General features: G+C 43.4%; 1 protein-coding gene across 2 annotated transcripts in view; it reads right to left on the reverse strand.

Annotated features, from left to right (window-relative positions):
- MYO10 (myosin X) overlaps positions 1 to 15,783 on the reverse strand; it is a 203,916-nt gene that overhangs the window by 74,202 nt on the left and 113,931 nt on the right. The window contains exons 5-14 of one of the 2 annotated variants that reach the window (XM_083518955.1): positions 12,210 to 12,344; positions 9,970 to 10,094; positions 9,369 to 9,382; positions 9,189 to 9,273; positions 5,884 to 5,987; positions 4,584 to 4,713; positions 4,042 to 4,160; positions 1,152 to 1,298; positions 402 to 502; positions 125 to 191 (exon numbers count right to left, since the gene is read on the reverse strand). In XM_083518955.1, coding sequence (XP_083375081.1) covers positions 125 to 191; positions 402 to 502; positions 1,152 to 1,298; positions 4,042 to 4,160; positions 4,584 to 4,713; positions 5,884 to 5,987; positions 9,189 to 9,273; positions 9,369 to 9,382; positions 9,970 to 10,094; positions 12,210 to 12,344 — 1,027 coding nt within the window. Of the gene's footprint in view, positions 1 to 124; positions 192 to 401; positions 503 to 1,151; positions 1,299 to 4,041; positions 4,161 to 4,583; positions 4,714 to 5,883; positions 5,988 to 9,188; positions 9,300 to 9,368; positions 9,383 to 9,969; positions 10,095 to 12,209; positions 12,345 to 15,783 lie in introns of both variants that reach the window. The other variant, XM_083518956.1, reaches the window with a different exon arrangement.

Below are 15,783 nucleotides of genomic sequence, written 5' to 3' on the forward strand. Positions count from 1 at the left end.
GCTTTCCTAAAGTAGGGGTTGTCTTATATGTGAGGTCGTGTTATACACAGAAAAATACGGTACCTAAATTTGTATAAACTCAATTCAAGATACTGCATATCACAGATTATTAAAAAATGTTTACCTTTTCAATAAGATCCAAGCACTCCCCATTATCTGTCCAATTGATGTCTTCCCATGGGAGTCCTTCTCTAAGAGAGACCAAGAGGCACATTTTATTACAGTGATCAGACTCAAAGATTTTTGGTCCACTTATTAGGAAAGGTGAATGGCAATCAGCTTGTTTTAAAATAATAGTGAAATGAACGGCATGATGGCCTGCAATACCTCTATGGAGCTGAGCATCAAAATAAAAATGTAAAGGGCAGAAGGGGTGGAGAAAAGCCTTTTGCAGTTCTTACCTGCTATATTCCAACTGCTCTAATGAAAAAATGTGCTTGTTGAAATACTCCTGAAGCTTTTCGTTTGCATAGTTAATATTGAACTGCTCAAAACGATTGACCTGGAAAGGAACAAAAGATGTTCAGGTAATAAAAACAACACATACAGGCCTAACTTTATTTCTATGCCACTTTTCTACAGTTAAAATCATGCTCAAGAACATGGAAAAAATACGTAACTACAATATAAGGGAAGTCACCGTAAACAATAAATGAAACATTCTAAAATACACAACCAAACCGAACAATTTCCACATGAATCACAACAAGATCTAGAAGGAAGATACAAAAAAACCAACAGCAACAACCCCCTATAACAACCCCCCCCAAACAACACCCCAGCCCCAACAACACCCTCAGCAACAGGCAATTCTAGTTACCGTGTTTTTCGCTCTATAAGACACACCAAACCACAAGACGCACCTAGTTTTTGGAGGAGGAAAATAAGAAAAAAAATATTCTGAATCTCAGAAGCCAGAACAGCAAGAGGGATCGCTGCGCAGTGAAAGCAGCAATCCCTCTTGCTGTTCTGGCTTCTGGGATAGCTGCGCAGCCTGCGTTCGCTCCATAAGACGCACACACATTTCCCCTTACTTTTTAGGAGGGAAAAAGTGAGTCTTACAGAGCAAAAAATACGGTAAGTTATGGAGGAATGAGCCAAAGGGCGAACACCAAAAAAGGATAAGCCAAGTGGAAACCTTTGGAACATACCTCGAAATTTTCAAATCCAAAGATGTCCAAAATTCCAATGGACTTGAAGTCGTCTTTGCCTTTTATTCTGCTGTTGATTTTTTTAATAACCCAGGCAAAGCACTGGGAATAAAGTGCCATAGCTGCTGAATCTCTGTTCTCTATTGCCTGGAAAGAGGTAAGGCAGAGCAGGTCAATTATCACACACAGATTTTTGACGAAAAGTCCTTTACGCAATATTACTCAAAGCACGGGGCAAACAGAAATAACAAGCGTACTCTGATCTTTACACACAGAGTTACTCGTGCTCCACTGCTTTCCTCTAAAACCGTGGTTCCCAACGTGGGGCACACGCCCCACAGGGGGGCAATTTGATTTTTAAGGGGGGCAATTCGAGAATGAGTTATTAACAGTGAATGGCCTTTTAGGCTTCCTCCACATGAATAGGAGTTCACTTTTGGAATAATAAGAATTATATGTCATGGGGGGGGGCAATCAGGATTTTAGAGATGCTTAGATGGGGCATGGCCCAAAAAAAGGTTGAGAGCCACTGCTTTAAACAGACACATCAGCCCTCCCAAGTGCTGCAATTTGTGTTTGTGTCCTATCTTTATTTTGTAAAGGTAAAGGGTAAAGGGACCCCTGACCATTAGGTCCAGTCGCGGCCCACTTTGGGGTTGCGGCGCTCAACTCGCATTATTGGCTGAGGGAGCCGGTGTACAGCTTCCGGGTCATGTGGCTAGCATGACTAATCCACTTCTGGCAAACCAGAGCAGCGCACGGAAACGCTGTTTACCTTCCCGCCGGAGTGGTACCTATTTATCTACTTGCACTTTGACGTGTTTTTGAACTGCTAGGTTGGCAGGAGCAGGGACCAAGCAACGGGAGCTCACCCCGTCGCGGGGATTCGAACCGCTGACCTTCCGACCGGCAAGTCCTAGGCTCTGTGATTTAACCCACAGCGCCACCTGCGTCCCATTTTGTAGCCATGGCTAATAGGACTTTGACATACCTTCTTCTCTCTAACTCCACATCAAGATGAAGGGGTGTGTCCAACATGGCTGTTCCGCTCACTCCACCCACTTCCACTTTTGCAATGGAACCTTCCCCTCCTCTCCCCTTTTTCAGCCGATGTGCACCCTCAAACTCTGCTGTAGGGGTGCTTGCAGAGAGGAGACCGCACAAGTGAAACTCTGATCACTGAGCACGGGTATGACCCTCAGATACGGATATACATAGTTGCAATGTTCTACCACTCCTTCATGGATCACTGCCTTGTTGTGGCGAAGGGGCTCGAATAACTCAGAGAAGCTATGAGCTATGCCCTGCAGGGCCACCCAAGACGGACAGGTCATAGTGGAGAGTTTTGACTAAACGTGATCTACCTGGAGCAGGAACCGGCAAGCCACTCCAGTATCCCTGCCAAGAAAATTCCATGGGCAAAAACTCCACGGGCAAATGTTCTACCAGTAATCAAAAAGTGAAAATGCAAAGCAAAGGAAGTGGCCTGTTATTAAAGGGTTAAACGGAAGCCATCTAAAGGAGCACCCTCCTCTCATTAATATTGTCCTGTATAAGACAAAACCAGCATTTCCCCAAGAGGGCATGTGCATCTCCACAGTTTCTGTCACTAGTTCATCTCAAACCCTGAACAGAGATTCAGCTCAGGCTTTGACATTCTAGCCGTTGAGACTGTAACTCAAGGTTTCTTTTGGTCTGTTTTACTCAAACTGGAGTGTACCACCCGTCAATTTGACGAGTGACATCGAGGAGATAGCAGTGGTGCTCTCTTTAGAGTTTCATGAGCAGGTCCTACATCAGGCATAGGCAAACTCGGCCCTCCAGATGCTTTGGGACTACAACACCCATCATCCCTAGCTAACAGGACCAGTGGTCAGGGGTGATGGGAATTGTAGTCTCAAAACATCTGGAGGGCTGAGTTTGCCTATGCCTGTCCTAAATCTTTAACATGTCCTTTGGTCATGTCAATATATCAATATATTGTCGCAAACCAGTTTGAAGTCCCTATCGTGATATTGGTTTCATAGTTTTTGACTTGGCAATATAACGTGAATCATGGTGTTCGTGTGTGTGCTATGCAAAAATTACAATGTGGGGGAAACCATGAAGCCAGTCAATGCCTCTACATAGCTCCATCCTTATTGCAGACTTATGGTATATTGCAATATTTAAGTGGTGATATCTTCTTCTTCTTTGGCGATCCCTCGTAGCCGAGTAAGATTGTCTTCCATGAACACAGTCTTAACAGTGAGTCCATAAGTGACTGTGGAGGCCAATTCTGGATCCACACATCGTGCAACAGTGGGGACATAGGTTTCTAGGCAGGAGTTGATCACAGTGAGGGTTTGCCAAATGTGCCTTCCTCTTAGCGTGTTTCTCCCTTTTGTCCTGAGCTTGAGTGTCTTCAAAGCCCATGACACCTTTGGTAAACGCTGTTCTCCAATTGGAGCGCTCGCAGGCCAGTGTTTCCCAGTTGTTGGTGTTTATACTACATTTTTTTTAGATTTGTCTTGAGAGAGTCTTTAAACCTCTTTTGTTGACCACCAGCATTATGCTTTCCATTTTTAAGTTCAGACCAGAGTAGTTGCTTTGGAAGATGATAATCAGGCATCCGAACAACATGACCAGTCCAACAAAGTTGACGTTGAAGAATCGCGATATATCACGATGCTGAAAGCCAGGTATCATCCAGTCGTACTGTTCGCCTCCACACAGTTCCATCCTTATTTCAGACGCTGTGATATATCGCTATATTGTGGTGTTTAGCTGGTTATATAGCGCAATGTTGAAAACCAGATCTCACAAAGCCTTGGTATGACCAGACAGCCAAAGCCAAATATTGTAAAAACAGGAGACGCATGTAAAATACCCCCGAGTAACTTCACTGTACCTGTTGTACACTGAGAGGTGTCAGAATTTCTTCTCCCCTGAGTATCATTGATCTCTGTGTCAATGCTTCTGTCAGCTGCGTTGAGTCCAGCCCAAGTAACTCTGCCGATCTACCCAGAGCTAGCAACAGACAGAGATGATGAATGAAAGTTTTAAAACTAATAGAATTATGCACGGACAAGCACAGCAACATCTCATGGGTTGGCAAGGAAAACCTAAGGCTCCCTGTAGGGTAAAGACAAAGCGATGGCCTAATAAGCAGTTCATAATTCACAGATGTCTATTTCCCTTCAACTGACTGCACATATTAACTCACATCGTTTTTCCTTTCTAGGAAGAACAATCCAAATTTATTTTCAGAGCCGATCAATACCAATTATGAAAATTGGATTGGGGCCTTGACAAGGAGGTGATTTGCTGGCTTTAAATTGATTTTTTTAAAAAAGTCGCCTGAGGCAGTTCGATTTTTGAACAAAAAGGCAGGGTATAAATATTCCTAATAAATAACGCTTATACCAAAGGAAGCAGCCATCTTTTTTTCACCTGTTTTGAAGGACACCTGTGCTCCACCCGCAGTAATAAATTCAATGTTGCCTAGGTGCAAAACACCAGCAAGCAGCCTGAGAACATCTCGCACCTCTTCTGTGGTAAACTGCATCACTTCCATTGCAGTCTAGGGGAGGGAAAACATGAGACCTTGAGATGGTTAACACAACACATTTCCCCACCTCTCCATGTTGAATTCAGCCAAGGCCCTACATGAGTGGAACAACTTCAATCCAGGCAACAGACTTTCCCCTGCTGCTCCTCCCGAAATCTGTTCTGGTTATGCCAATCCCCAGAGCAGTTGTATGGTGGGGATCATGGGGAGGAGAGGGAGAGGAAGTTCAGTTGTACGAGTTAAAGTCAGTCTATTCATGCTATGACTTCATTGGATACCACCCATAGCCAGGAGCTATTATTGCAATGGCAATTGTTGAGGATTAGTCTCAGGAGAGTGAAAATGGCGGACACCCTGGTTCCTCCACTTCATATAACCCATGCACAGGAAATCAGAGGCATAAAAAAAGGTTAAGTCCAGTCAAAGGCGACTATGGGGCTGCGGCACTCATCTGCTTTCCAGGCTGAGGGAGCTGGCGTTTGTCCACAGACAGCTTTCCAGGTCATGTGGCCAGCATGACTAAACCACTTCTGGCGCAACGGGACACCGTGACGGAAACCAGAGTGCACGGAAATGCTGTTTACCTTCCCGCTGCAACGCTACCTTTTTTGAATTACTAGGTTGGCAGGAGCTGGGACAGAGCAACGGGAGCTCACAGTTTTGTGGGGAATCGAACCGCCGACCTTCTGATCGGCAAGCCCTAGAGGCTCAGTGGTTTAGACCACAGCGCCATTAAACAGTGGGCATGACTCCAACAACCTGTAGCTTTGTCCCGGATGTTGCAACTGAAATATGGTTGGGAAGATTTAGATCACTGTTTCCCAAACATGGGTCTCCATCTGTTTTGGGGTTACAACTCCCATCACCCCTAGCTAGAAAGACCAGTGGTCAGGAATGATAGGAATTGTAGTCCAAAAACAGATGGAGAAACAAATTTGGGAAACAGTGATTTTTAAAACCCTCTATCCTCTGGAGAGGTGCAGTTCACGGAGGTTACGCTGCGCTTTTCTGATGATGGTACACAGTATACACAAGGCCTCAAAATTGCCACAAGGGCTGTGAGGTACCTTTACAGAACCTTGTCATTGTTAGCAGAAAATCTCAACTTCAAAGTGACTGCCACTTCAAAAGAATTTGTGACGTTACTGGCCAATCCGTAAAGAAGGGGCATGTCCAACTCACAATGACTTCTTTGAAGGATTCCTTGTCATTGATTGTCTTGTCCGCTACACATCCAGACTGGTTCAGGTAGTGATAGTTCTCTGGTACAGATAGGTAAAATGCATCTGGAAACAGGAAAAATAGTTAATTCAAACTGTTGTGTTTAAATTAAGGAATAGTTGCTTAAAGCACACAAGAAAAGAAACACCAAATAATACAGTGGACCCTCTGGATAAGAATGTAATTTATTCCGAGGGTCCGTACGCAGCCCAAAAATTCTGTAAGCAGAGGCACCACTTCTGTGCACACGCGCGGTGAAACTTGGAAGAATACACTCTGGGTTTGCCGCATTTGCAACCCGAAAGTTACATTACCCGAAGGTAATGTAACCCGAGGGTCCACTGTACTGTCTATCTCCATTACGTGCAATGTTTCTCCATGACAGGTTAACACAGGCTACCTCAACCTCGGCCTTCCAGATGTTTTTGATCCCTAGCTAGCAGGACCAGTGGTCTGGGATGATGGGAATTGTAGTCTCAAAACATCTGGAGGGCCGAGGTTGAGGAAGTCTGGGTTAACATAAAAAGGTAATTTTAGGTGGCAACAGCAGCTACCCAAAAGTGATGCTTGCGTACATGAGAAATGCATACCAAATGCATTCCTCGAGAATAAAATTTCACAATGCTCCGTGCGAAATTCTCCGGCTTAGTCTCGGGAAATTTCCAGCGGCAGAGTGTATCACAAAACAACCCCTCTGTGTGCCATTCCTGTGTTGATTTGACACACGGGTAGACTGCTGTGTGTGTGTGCACTTTGAGAATAGAGACTGGAGGCAGATACAGATACTGTGGTGCCTCGCAAGACGAAATTAATTCGTTCCGCAAGTTTTTTCTTCTTGCGAGTTTTTCGTCTTGCGAAGCACGGTTTCCCATAGGAATGCATTGAAAATCAATTAATGCGTTCCTAGGGAAACCGCCTTCAGACCAGGTCCGGGGACAGTCTGTCCCCCGACCTCTTCTGAAGGCTGGGGGGGGGGAACAAGGGCTTTTCTTCCCACTGCCAGCCTTCAGAAGGCTGTTCTGAAGGCTGGCGGTGGGAAAAAAAGCCCTTCTTCCCACCTCCCGCCCCACAAGCTCCGGGGACAGGAGGGCTTTGCTGCCGACCGCCAGCATTTTAAAAGCCCCTGCTGTCCCGGGGCGATTTTAAAATGCTGGCGGGCGGGAGTGAAGCCTCCGCTGTCCCGGGGAGATTTTAAAATGCTGGGGGTCGGCAGCGAAGCGTTCGCTCCCGCCCGCCAGCATTTTAAGATCGCCCGGGGCAGCGGAGAAGTCTCTGCTGTCCCGGGAAGGCAGGCGGGGGGGGGGAGCAAAGACTTTTGCCCCCCGCCAGCCTTCAGAAGAGGTCCAGGACCTCTTCTGAAGGCCGGCTGTGGGCGAACGTCTTTGCTCCCGACCGCCAGCAATTTAAAACAGGTCCCCGGAGATTTCCCTATGGGCTTTCGTCTTGCGAAGCAAGCCCATAGGGAAATTCGTCTTGCGAAGCGCCTCCAAAACAGAAAACCCTTTCGTCTTGCGGGTTTTCCGTCTTGCGAGGCATTCGCCTTGCGGGGTACCACTGTACCGATACTAATACAGAAGGAGAATGCAAAAGGTGATACCATGTCTGGGATGAAGGGGATTGCAGAATGTTTCTTGCAACTGCAATGCTGCGAACTGCCCTGGGATCCTTTGATGAAGGGTGATTTATAAATTTAATAAATAATGCATATCAGGATGGTGGCTAAGCCAAAGTTGGTACCTTTCTTATTTTCTTTCTTTGGAAAATTTTATTTTTTTGGTTTTTCAAATTAAAATTTTACAGAGATACAGTGGTACCTCGGTTGTTGAGCATAAACCATTCCGGAAGACCATTCGACTTCCGAAACGGTCGACAACCAAGGCACAATGGGCGGCCGGCAAATTCCATTGAGAAAATGAAGAAACATGCCTTGGAAGTTGTTTGATTTCTGAGGCGTGTTCAAAAACGGAAGCATTCACTTCCGGGTTTTTGGTGTTCAGGTTCCAAATCGTTCAGCTTCCGAGACGCTCAAAAACCCAAGGTTCCACTGTATATTAAATATAAATCATAAAAACAAGATTCCAAGATTCATCTTCCAAAACAAGATGAATCTCCACCCTCCCCTTTGTGGGTCCTGATATTAATCATTTCCCGCATAGTTTATGATACTCCAAATCCTTTGCCTCTTCCATCATGTCCAGAATTCAACCTTAAACTACAAGTGATCTTCCTTCCAATCCTACTAATGATTTTAACTGTTTACAATGGTCTTTAAGATAAGTTATAAATTTCCCCCATTCCTTATCTTCCTGATTTCTGACTCTTCTGGTCAATTTCGCCATTTCAGCATAGTCCATTAACTTCATCTGCTATTCTTCTCTGGTAGGAACTTCTTCAAAGTTAGTACCTTTTCAATGTGGTACTAAGTTAACCAATACAAACCCACAGGTCTTACTCAGATTAGCCAATTAGGTTCAGACTATACAACCTAGTTCTTAGAGCAGACTGTGCCCAATTGGCTTGTGCACATATAAGTATAGACTTGGGGAGGAAGTGGGATTTGGAGAGACTTTTGGTATGATGGGACGTATCACTATTACCACCTTTGTTAGGCAATCGTTCTCTATATATATAACATAACGCAACATAGCACTCTTTAATTATTTTCTTAGGTCATACATTTAAAAAATACTAGGATCATGCCAACAAAGGTCCATATAGTTAAAGCTATGGTTTTCCCAGTAGCAATGTATGGAAGTGAAAGCTGGACCATAAAGAAGGCTGATTGCCGAAGAATTGATGCTTTTGAATTATGGTGCTGGAGGAGACTCTTGAGAGTCCCATGGACTGCAAGAAGATCAAACCTATCCATTCTTAAGGAAATCAGCCCTGAGTGCTCACTGGAAGGACAGATCCTGAAGCTGAGGCTCCAATACTTTGGCCACCTCATGAGAAGAGAAGACTCCCTGGAAAAGACCCTGATGTTGGGGAAGATGGAGGGCACAAGGAGAAGGAGACGAAAGAGGACGAGATGGTTGGATAGTGTTCTCGAAGCTACCAACGTGAGTTTGACTAAACTGCGGGAGGCAGTGGAAGACAGGAGTGCCTGGTGTGCTCTGGTCCATGGGGTCACAAAGAGTCGGACACGACTAAACAACAACAACATCAACAACAACAGGATCATGAAATGCTGGTGGTGAGAATCTTAGGAAAAATCTCTGTCCAAGGGGCACTGTAAACCACTATTCAAGCAGAAGACTGCCTCTCACCTTTCTTTTCTCCCTCAATCCCCGCCAGCAGGGCATAGAATATGTGATAATTTCTCTCTCCTGGATTTTGCCTTACTACTCGATTCTACAAGAGAAAACATATTTAGAGATCTGTTCGGCAGGTAGGTGAGATTCTCAGCGCAATCCTTTACATTGAAAGAAATCAAAATGCTGACTTACCTTCTCTAATAAATCTTCAGCAGGCAGCAGATCGAAAAGTCAAGGAACAGAATGTTTCATTTGACCGTGTGAGGAGGTTGGAGTGAACTAAAGGCTATATATTCATTTCCTAGCAGACTTGCACGAGCAACGTTTGCATCCATCATTTTTATTTTATTTTAATGTAAGCGTAAGACTGTCATTGGGTATTTTAATTGGCATCTGTTTATTTGCCACAAAATTCAGTGGCCCAGTTCACACATCATGGTAAAGAATAGTTAATGGTTTACCCTGACCATGGAAATCACTCTAGAGCAAGCAATTCCTGTCTTAGTGTTACATATCAACCAGAGAACTAAGGTTTGTTTCACTCACACAAACCATGGTCAGTAACAGACTTTAGAAACAAAATTCTTTCACTGCGGAATTTTAGGATGATCTAGAATAAAAAATACATAGGTTTGGTACTAAGCATATGAACTGCTTTTTATAGATTTTTGCATTCTAACTTAAGAATTTGGAATGTGTATTGAAAGAGGGGCAACATCTTTGCTTGTTGTATAAAAATGCACAGAGTTGTCATACTGTAAATATTAGGGCAATCACAGAGTACAAAGGATACAATCTACAATTTTTCCTCCCTGAATGTTGCCTTTCTGACAGAAATTCAACTGAATGAATTTCCCAAAGCGACTTGAGTTGTTGTTGTAAACAGTCTTTGCGTTGCCAAAAGCTTCCATAATTGGGCTGTGGAAAAAATAAAGATAGATAACAAATGCACTAGCTGTTTGAGGAAGAATAAACATTGTTTACTAGAACTTTCGATTTTAAAAAAGTATATCCAGTGTAAAGTACTGCCAGCTAACTCCTTAATCTTTAATTTTTGTCTCCTAGACAATGCACTTTCATTCCACAGATAGGGGATTGCATATCTGAATGTTCCCACCAAGGGAAAAAAATCCCTCCACACAGAAAACAAAGAGGCTGACTAGAACCTTTTTTCTTTGACATCTAATCTGCTTGCTTTGTTTAATGTGTGAGCAGATTTATATATGGGGGAGCATTTAATCAAGCTATCTCGGAGCTGCAAATGGAATATTCCAGAAACAGTTTAAGCCTGTGCAGCTACACTTAAGGGTAAAACCGTGGGCAAAACCAAAAAAAGTAAGTGTGCCGAGATACCCTGTATTAATCTGAGGCAATCTCCAATCTGTGCTTCTGTAACTCTTGATAATTCTATACCCTCGGGTTTTATTTCCACATCCTCAGTATATTTTCCATTGTTCAATCCTTGCTCCCTAGTGCAGATCAACTGGTGAGTGTTCAGTTGCCCATTCTGTTGTCCTTAACTGCCTTTCCTTAGTCTTCTCTTAATCGTTACATTTTAAAAATTATTAATATTAATATTAATATTTTGACAAAGTAATAAATAAGAACAAAAATGTGCATCCCACCCACAAGACCATTCCACTGCAACTATCCAACCTCCCAAATTTTCAACACCTCTTGCGACGGTTTGACCCCTTTCTATTTTAACACTACAAATTCAACAAACACCCTCCATATCTCCCCCAAATTATTTCTTCTGGGTATTCCCCGCCTTACCTTAATGGCGCATGTTAATTTATCATCAGTAGCTATATCCCACACCTCTCTATACTATTCTTCCATTTTCTATTCTGCTTCCCCCTTCCACTTCCTGGCTATAATAATTTGTGCAGCTGTCAATAAATTTGTGAGCAAGTAGTCTTCGCTTTTCGCCTTCCTTCTCTCCACTTTTGTCCATCTGTCCTTCCCCCATCCCTCTTTTCAAATGTACCCCAAGCTCTTTTCAAATATGTCCTCAAGTTCACCAGCTCCTGGCCTGGCCTGCTACCAAAAGTCTACCATCATTACATTACATTACATTCCCAATTCCTGTCATTCGTTGACCCACCCCATCCTAAATTTCAACATCCAGTAAGGACACCATATAAACAATAACACTTCAGTTAGACATATTTTAATGAGTCTGATGCAGTAAAACAAACATATCCCCCCCCCAATTACACTTAAAAACCTGACTTTGTCCCCCTGCCCCTGCTAAGCTATAGCATTGCTGCCCCACAGGTAGAAAAGGCTACAGAGCTGTAATTACTCTAAACCAGTTATTATGAAATAGTCCAAGGATGCTGTAAAGAGATTCTGAGGTATCCACGTGACCTCTGTTGCACCCTTGACCTCTCTCTTTTGATATGCTCATTGATCTATGAAACCTGCAATTAGAACGCAGGCATTTTCAAAGGAAGACAACTTATTTAAGCTAGAGACGCACGCGGCAACATCAATGAATGAATCATTAATTATACACACGGGTAAATTATACGCACAACCAAACAACATCTGCCAAAAAATAATAATACACCCCGCAAAAAGGCTTCTCTCTTGCAATGATGCCTTACTCCCCGGAAACCCCAGCTCACGAGAAGGAAAGTCCTAGGATAGTGGCTCAGATTGCAAAAACAAGAGGGTTGCTAAGCACCTGGCAGGCTAAAATATAGGCTCGGCTGTCAAAATTCTGACTATAAAATATGGATTTTATGGAAGAAAAACAAACCTTACTTCCATTTGAATTTTGAAGTGTTTGATGCATCCAACAAGTGAAACCATCTGCATCTGTATGATCACTTAAATGTACTACCATAGTTTAGAAAATGTTCAATCGTCATCATAATTTATTATTTATACCCCGCTCATCTGTGCTTGTTGGATTGTTTACCCGTCCCTGGTACTGCCAAGCAGACAACGGTCAACTCCGAAATATCTTCCTTCCATGTATCTTCCCTACTGTCTAGATGATAGGCGAGGCTATGAACACAGTACCTGCTCTCCAAAATTGCTTGTTCCACACTAGATGTTTTCTCTTTGCGAGAGAGTTCCAGCGAATGTTGGCTCACAGCGGACAGAAACTTGAGTATCAGCTTTGTGCTCTCTGTTTTGCCAGCACCACTCTCGCCGCTGGAAGACAAAAGGAAAACAAGACTTAAATTAGTTAACTGTACCAATGATCTCCTACTTTGAAAATTCAAGAAGACTTGTTGGACATTTATTGAAAAAAGGCTTTTTATGTCTGTGAGTGGCAGTAATTATGGTTTCATTTTTTAAAAAATTAAAAAATGGTGTGTGTTTTTTTCATTTTTTGTTAGCCATCGCAAGAGCATATTGTGAACCAATATTGTGAGCATATTGTGAACCAGGATATACATTTTAAATAAATAAATAATATTTCTTGTTAGACGCGGTCTGAGAAATGGTATACAGGCAGGTAATCAGAAGCAGAGCTTCTGGGAGCTAAGATAAATCAATGTCGCATTTAATAGACTTTGCGCAGAGCCTGAAATCTGAGAACCATATAAATCGGAGAACCAGTCTTTGCTACAACGGATTATGATCACTGCGAACTGAGTTTCTTTGACCGAGAGTTGCTGTTATTTATACTTACACCCCACCCATTAACAGTAGTTCTGTAAGGGGCAAATAAGAAATGACACTCAACAATATAAGAATGCATCCCCCCAAGGTAAAAGTAGCTGGCGTCTAAACTATCAGCATCTAAATTACCACATCCCCTGCCCACTCCATGTGAGGAAAACCTGTATATTTTCATTGGAGGGCCATACAGCTGATTGGTGTGTGTGTGTGTGTGTGTGTGTTTTGCAGCTCCTTTTACAGTGGAAAGCAAACATTATAGATCCAGTCACACACATAATTTGGCCATAGATGCACTTGAAAATTGTATCTGCCATTTTGTCTGGTTTCTGATACATGACAAGCACTTTTAAAGGATGTTTTGGGTGGCTAGTTATCTCCAGCTTCCTTTTACTCCTCTTCCTCTATCAGCTTTCTCTGCTTTTTGCCATCATATAATAATAATAATTTATTATTTATACCCCGCCCATCTGGCTGGGTTTCCCCAGCCACTCTGGGCGGCTTCTAACTGATTATTAAAAACAATACAGCATCAGACATTAAAAACTTCCCTAAACAGGGCCGCCTTCAGTTGACTTTTAAAAGTAAAATAGTTGTTTATTGCCTTGACATCTACTGGGAGGGCGTTCCACAGAGCGGGCACCACTACCGAGAAGGCCCTCTGCCTGGTTCCCTGTAACCTCACTTCTCGCAGTGAGGGAACAGCCAGAAGGCCCTCGGCGCTGGACCTCAGTGTCCAGGCTGGATGATAGTTCTTCAGGTATACTGGACCGAGGCCGTTTAGGGCTTTGAAGGTCAGCACCAGCACTTTGAATTGTGCTCGGAAACGTACTGGGAGCCAATGAAGATCTTTCAGGACTGGTGTTATATGGTCTCGGCGGCCACTCCCAGTCACCAGTCTAGCTACCGCATTCTGGATTAATTGCAGTTTCCAAGTCACCTTCAAAGGTAGCCCCACGTAGAGTGCATTGCAGTAGTCCAAGCGGGAGATAACCAGAGCATGCACCACTCTGGCAACAGTCATCTCTTAGATACATGACATATAAATAATCATAATATATTTTGAGGGGGGCAGGTCTGCATCCAATATTTCCACTTATTTACAAAAATAATTCCCACTCAAACACTTCTGGATTAATGTGCTATGAGGGATCACATGCAAAATCTCGAAAGCTACATAATCTCAAACAGGGACATGCCCTTTCGACCAATGCCATCACATGCAATGCAACAAAAGCAGCACTCTCCAAACACACTTCGGTTCAATCTCTGGGCTCCGTATCTTGCACAACGCAGAAGAGATAAGGCCAAAGAGTTCGCCAAATCCATCCTTTTATCTTGGTATGTCAGAATAAACCTCCCTGTGGAAAAAGTCTGATGCTTGTCCAAAGAGCAGTTTGCTTTATGTTCCTCTTAAAGGCTGAAGAAAGAGTCTTTGAGGCTTCCAGGAGACTGTTTAAAGGCAACGATACCATAATCAGATACATTTCACATTTTGGGCATAATTGCCTTGGACAAATCATTCCTTCCTACCATGTCCACCACAATCCTGGCTGCTTTTAAAGGGGGCGGGGAATCTGTTTTTCTTTTAATCACATCCCATGCCCCATACTAGTGCATTAATAATAATAATAATAATAATAATAATAATAATAATAATAATTTTTATTTATACCCTGCCCTTCCCGGTTCAGAAAACCGGGCTCAGGGCAGCTAACAACAAATTTAAAACACTTAATTGATGCAACAAAAAACAGCATAAAATACAGTATAAACGTGAATAACAATAAATTCAGAATTCAAAAATCAATTCAGGGGGGAAATCCATCCAATAAACATTAGATGATCACCAGGACTAGCTGGCTAAATTTGGGCCAGCGAGGAGACCAGGGGAGAATTAGCTGTGGGATCCAGAGTGGGTAATCTTCATAAAACGGGGAGGGGGAGGGTAGGAAGGGGAATAAAAGATCGGGCTAAGTTCAAATTGAAAGCCAGGCAGAATAGCTCTGTCTTACAGGCCCTGCGGAAGGAAGTTAAATCAGCATGCGCAGTTGCCAGGTTGAACCTGTAGTCGCTAGTGGCAACTGCCAGACATTTAATTTTAGCAACCAGCGGGGAAAACAGTCGGCATACTCTGCCAGAGCAAGAAACCACTGGCGGAAAATCACTCTTTTTCAAAATGGCGCCAGGCTGCATCTTCTGCTGGAATGCAGCCTGTGGGTTGGTAGCAAGCTGCTACCAACACAAACTTACTGCCTGCAGCTCCTCCTCTCTCTACAAACCTCTCCGACTTTGTCAGGTAGCCAGTATAAAAGAAAAACCACTCTTTTTGCCTCTGTGAGTCAAGAAAGCAGAGCTTTGCAGGGTTGCTGGAAATCATGGTTGGTTTGCCAAGCTCCGCCAAAATTTGTAGACCCCCCTACCTTAGCATTTCTATTGCACTTTAGAAGATTCCTAAGCATCTCAAATATCCTACCTCAGTCGCCCTTACAACAACCCTGTAAGGGAGGCCAAGGCTGCAGATGGAGGCTGAAGTAGAGAGAATATTCACTTCGTGACAGAGGCGCTTTGGTTTAAGCCAGCAGCTGAGTCTCGCATTACAGTGGTACCTCGGGTTAAGTACTTAATTCGTTCCGGAGGTCTGTTCTTAACCTGAAACTGTTCTTAACCTGAAGCACCACTTTAGCTAATGGGGCCTCCTGCTGCTGCCAGAACATTTTTTCTGTTCTTATCCTGAAGCAAAGTTCTTTACCTGAAGCACTATTTCTGGGTTAGCGGAGTATGTAACCTGAAGCGTATGTAACCCGAGGTACCACCGTACTTATTGTCTCAGTAAAATATAGACCTATCTCGGAAGTCGAACGGAATCTGTTCTGGAAGTCTGTTCGACTTCCAAAAAGTTCAGAAACCAAGGTGCAGCTTCCGATTGGTTCCCATTTGTGCAGCCGCGCTGGAAACAATAGTGGAA

The sequence above is a fragment of the Podarcis liolepis genome, assembly GCF_965112155.1.
Source record: "Podarcis liolepis genome assembly, chromosome: 8".
Taxonomy (NCBI): domain Eukaryota; kingdom Metazoa; phylum Chordata; class Lepidosauria; order Squamata; family Lacertidae; genus Podarcis; species Podarcis liolepis.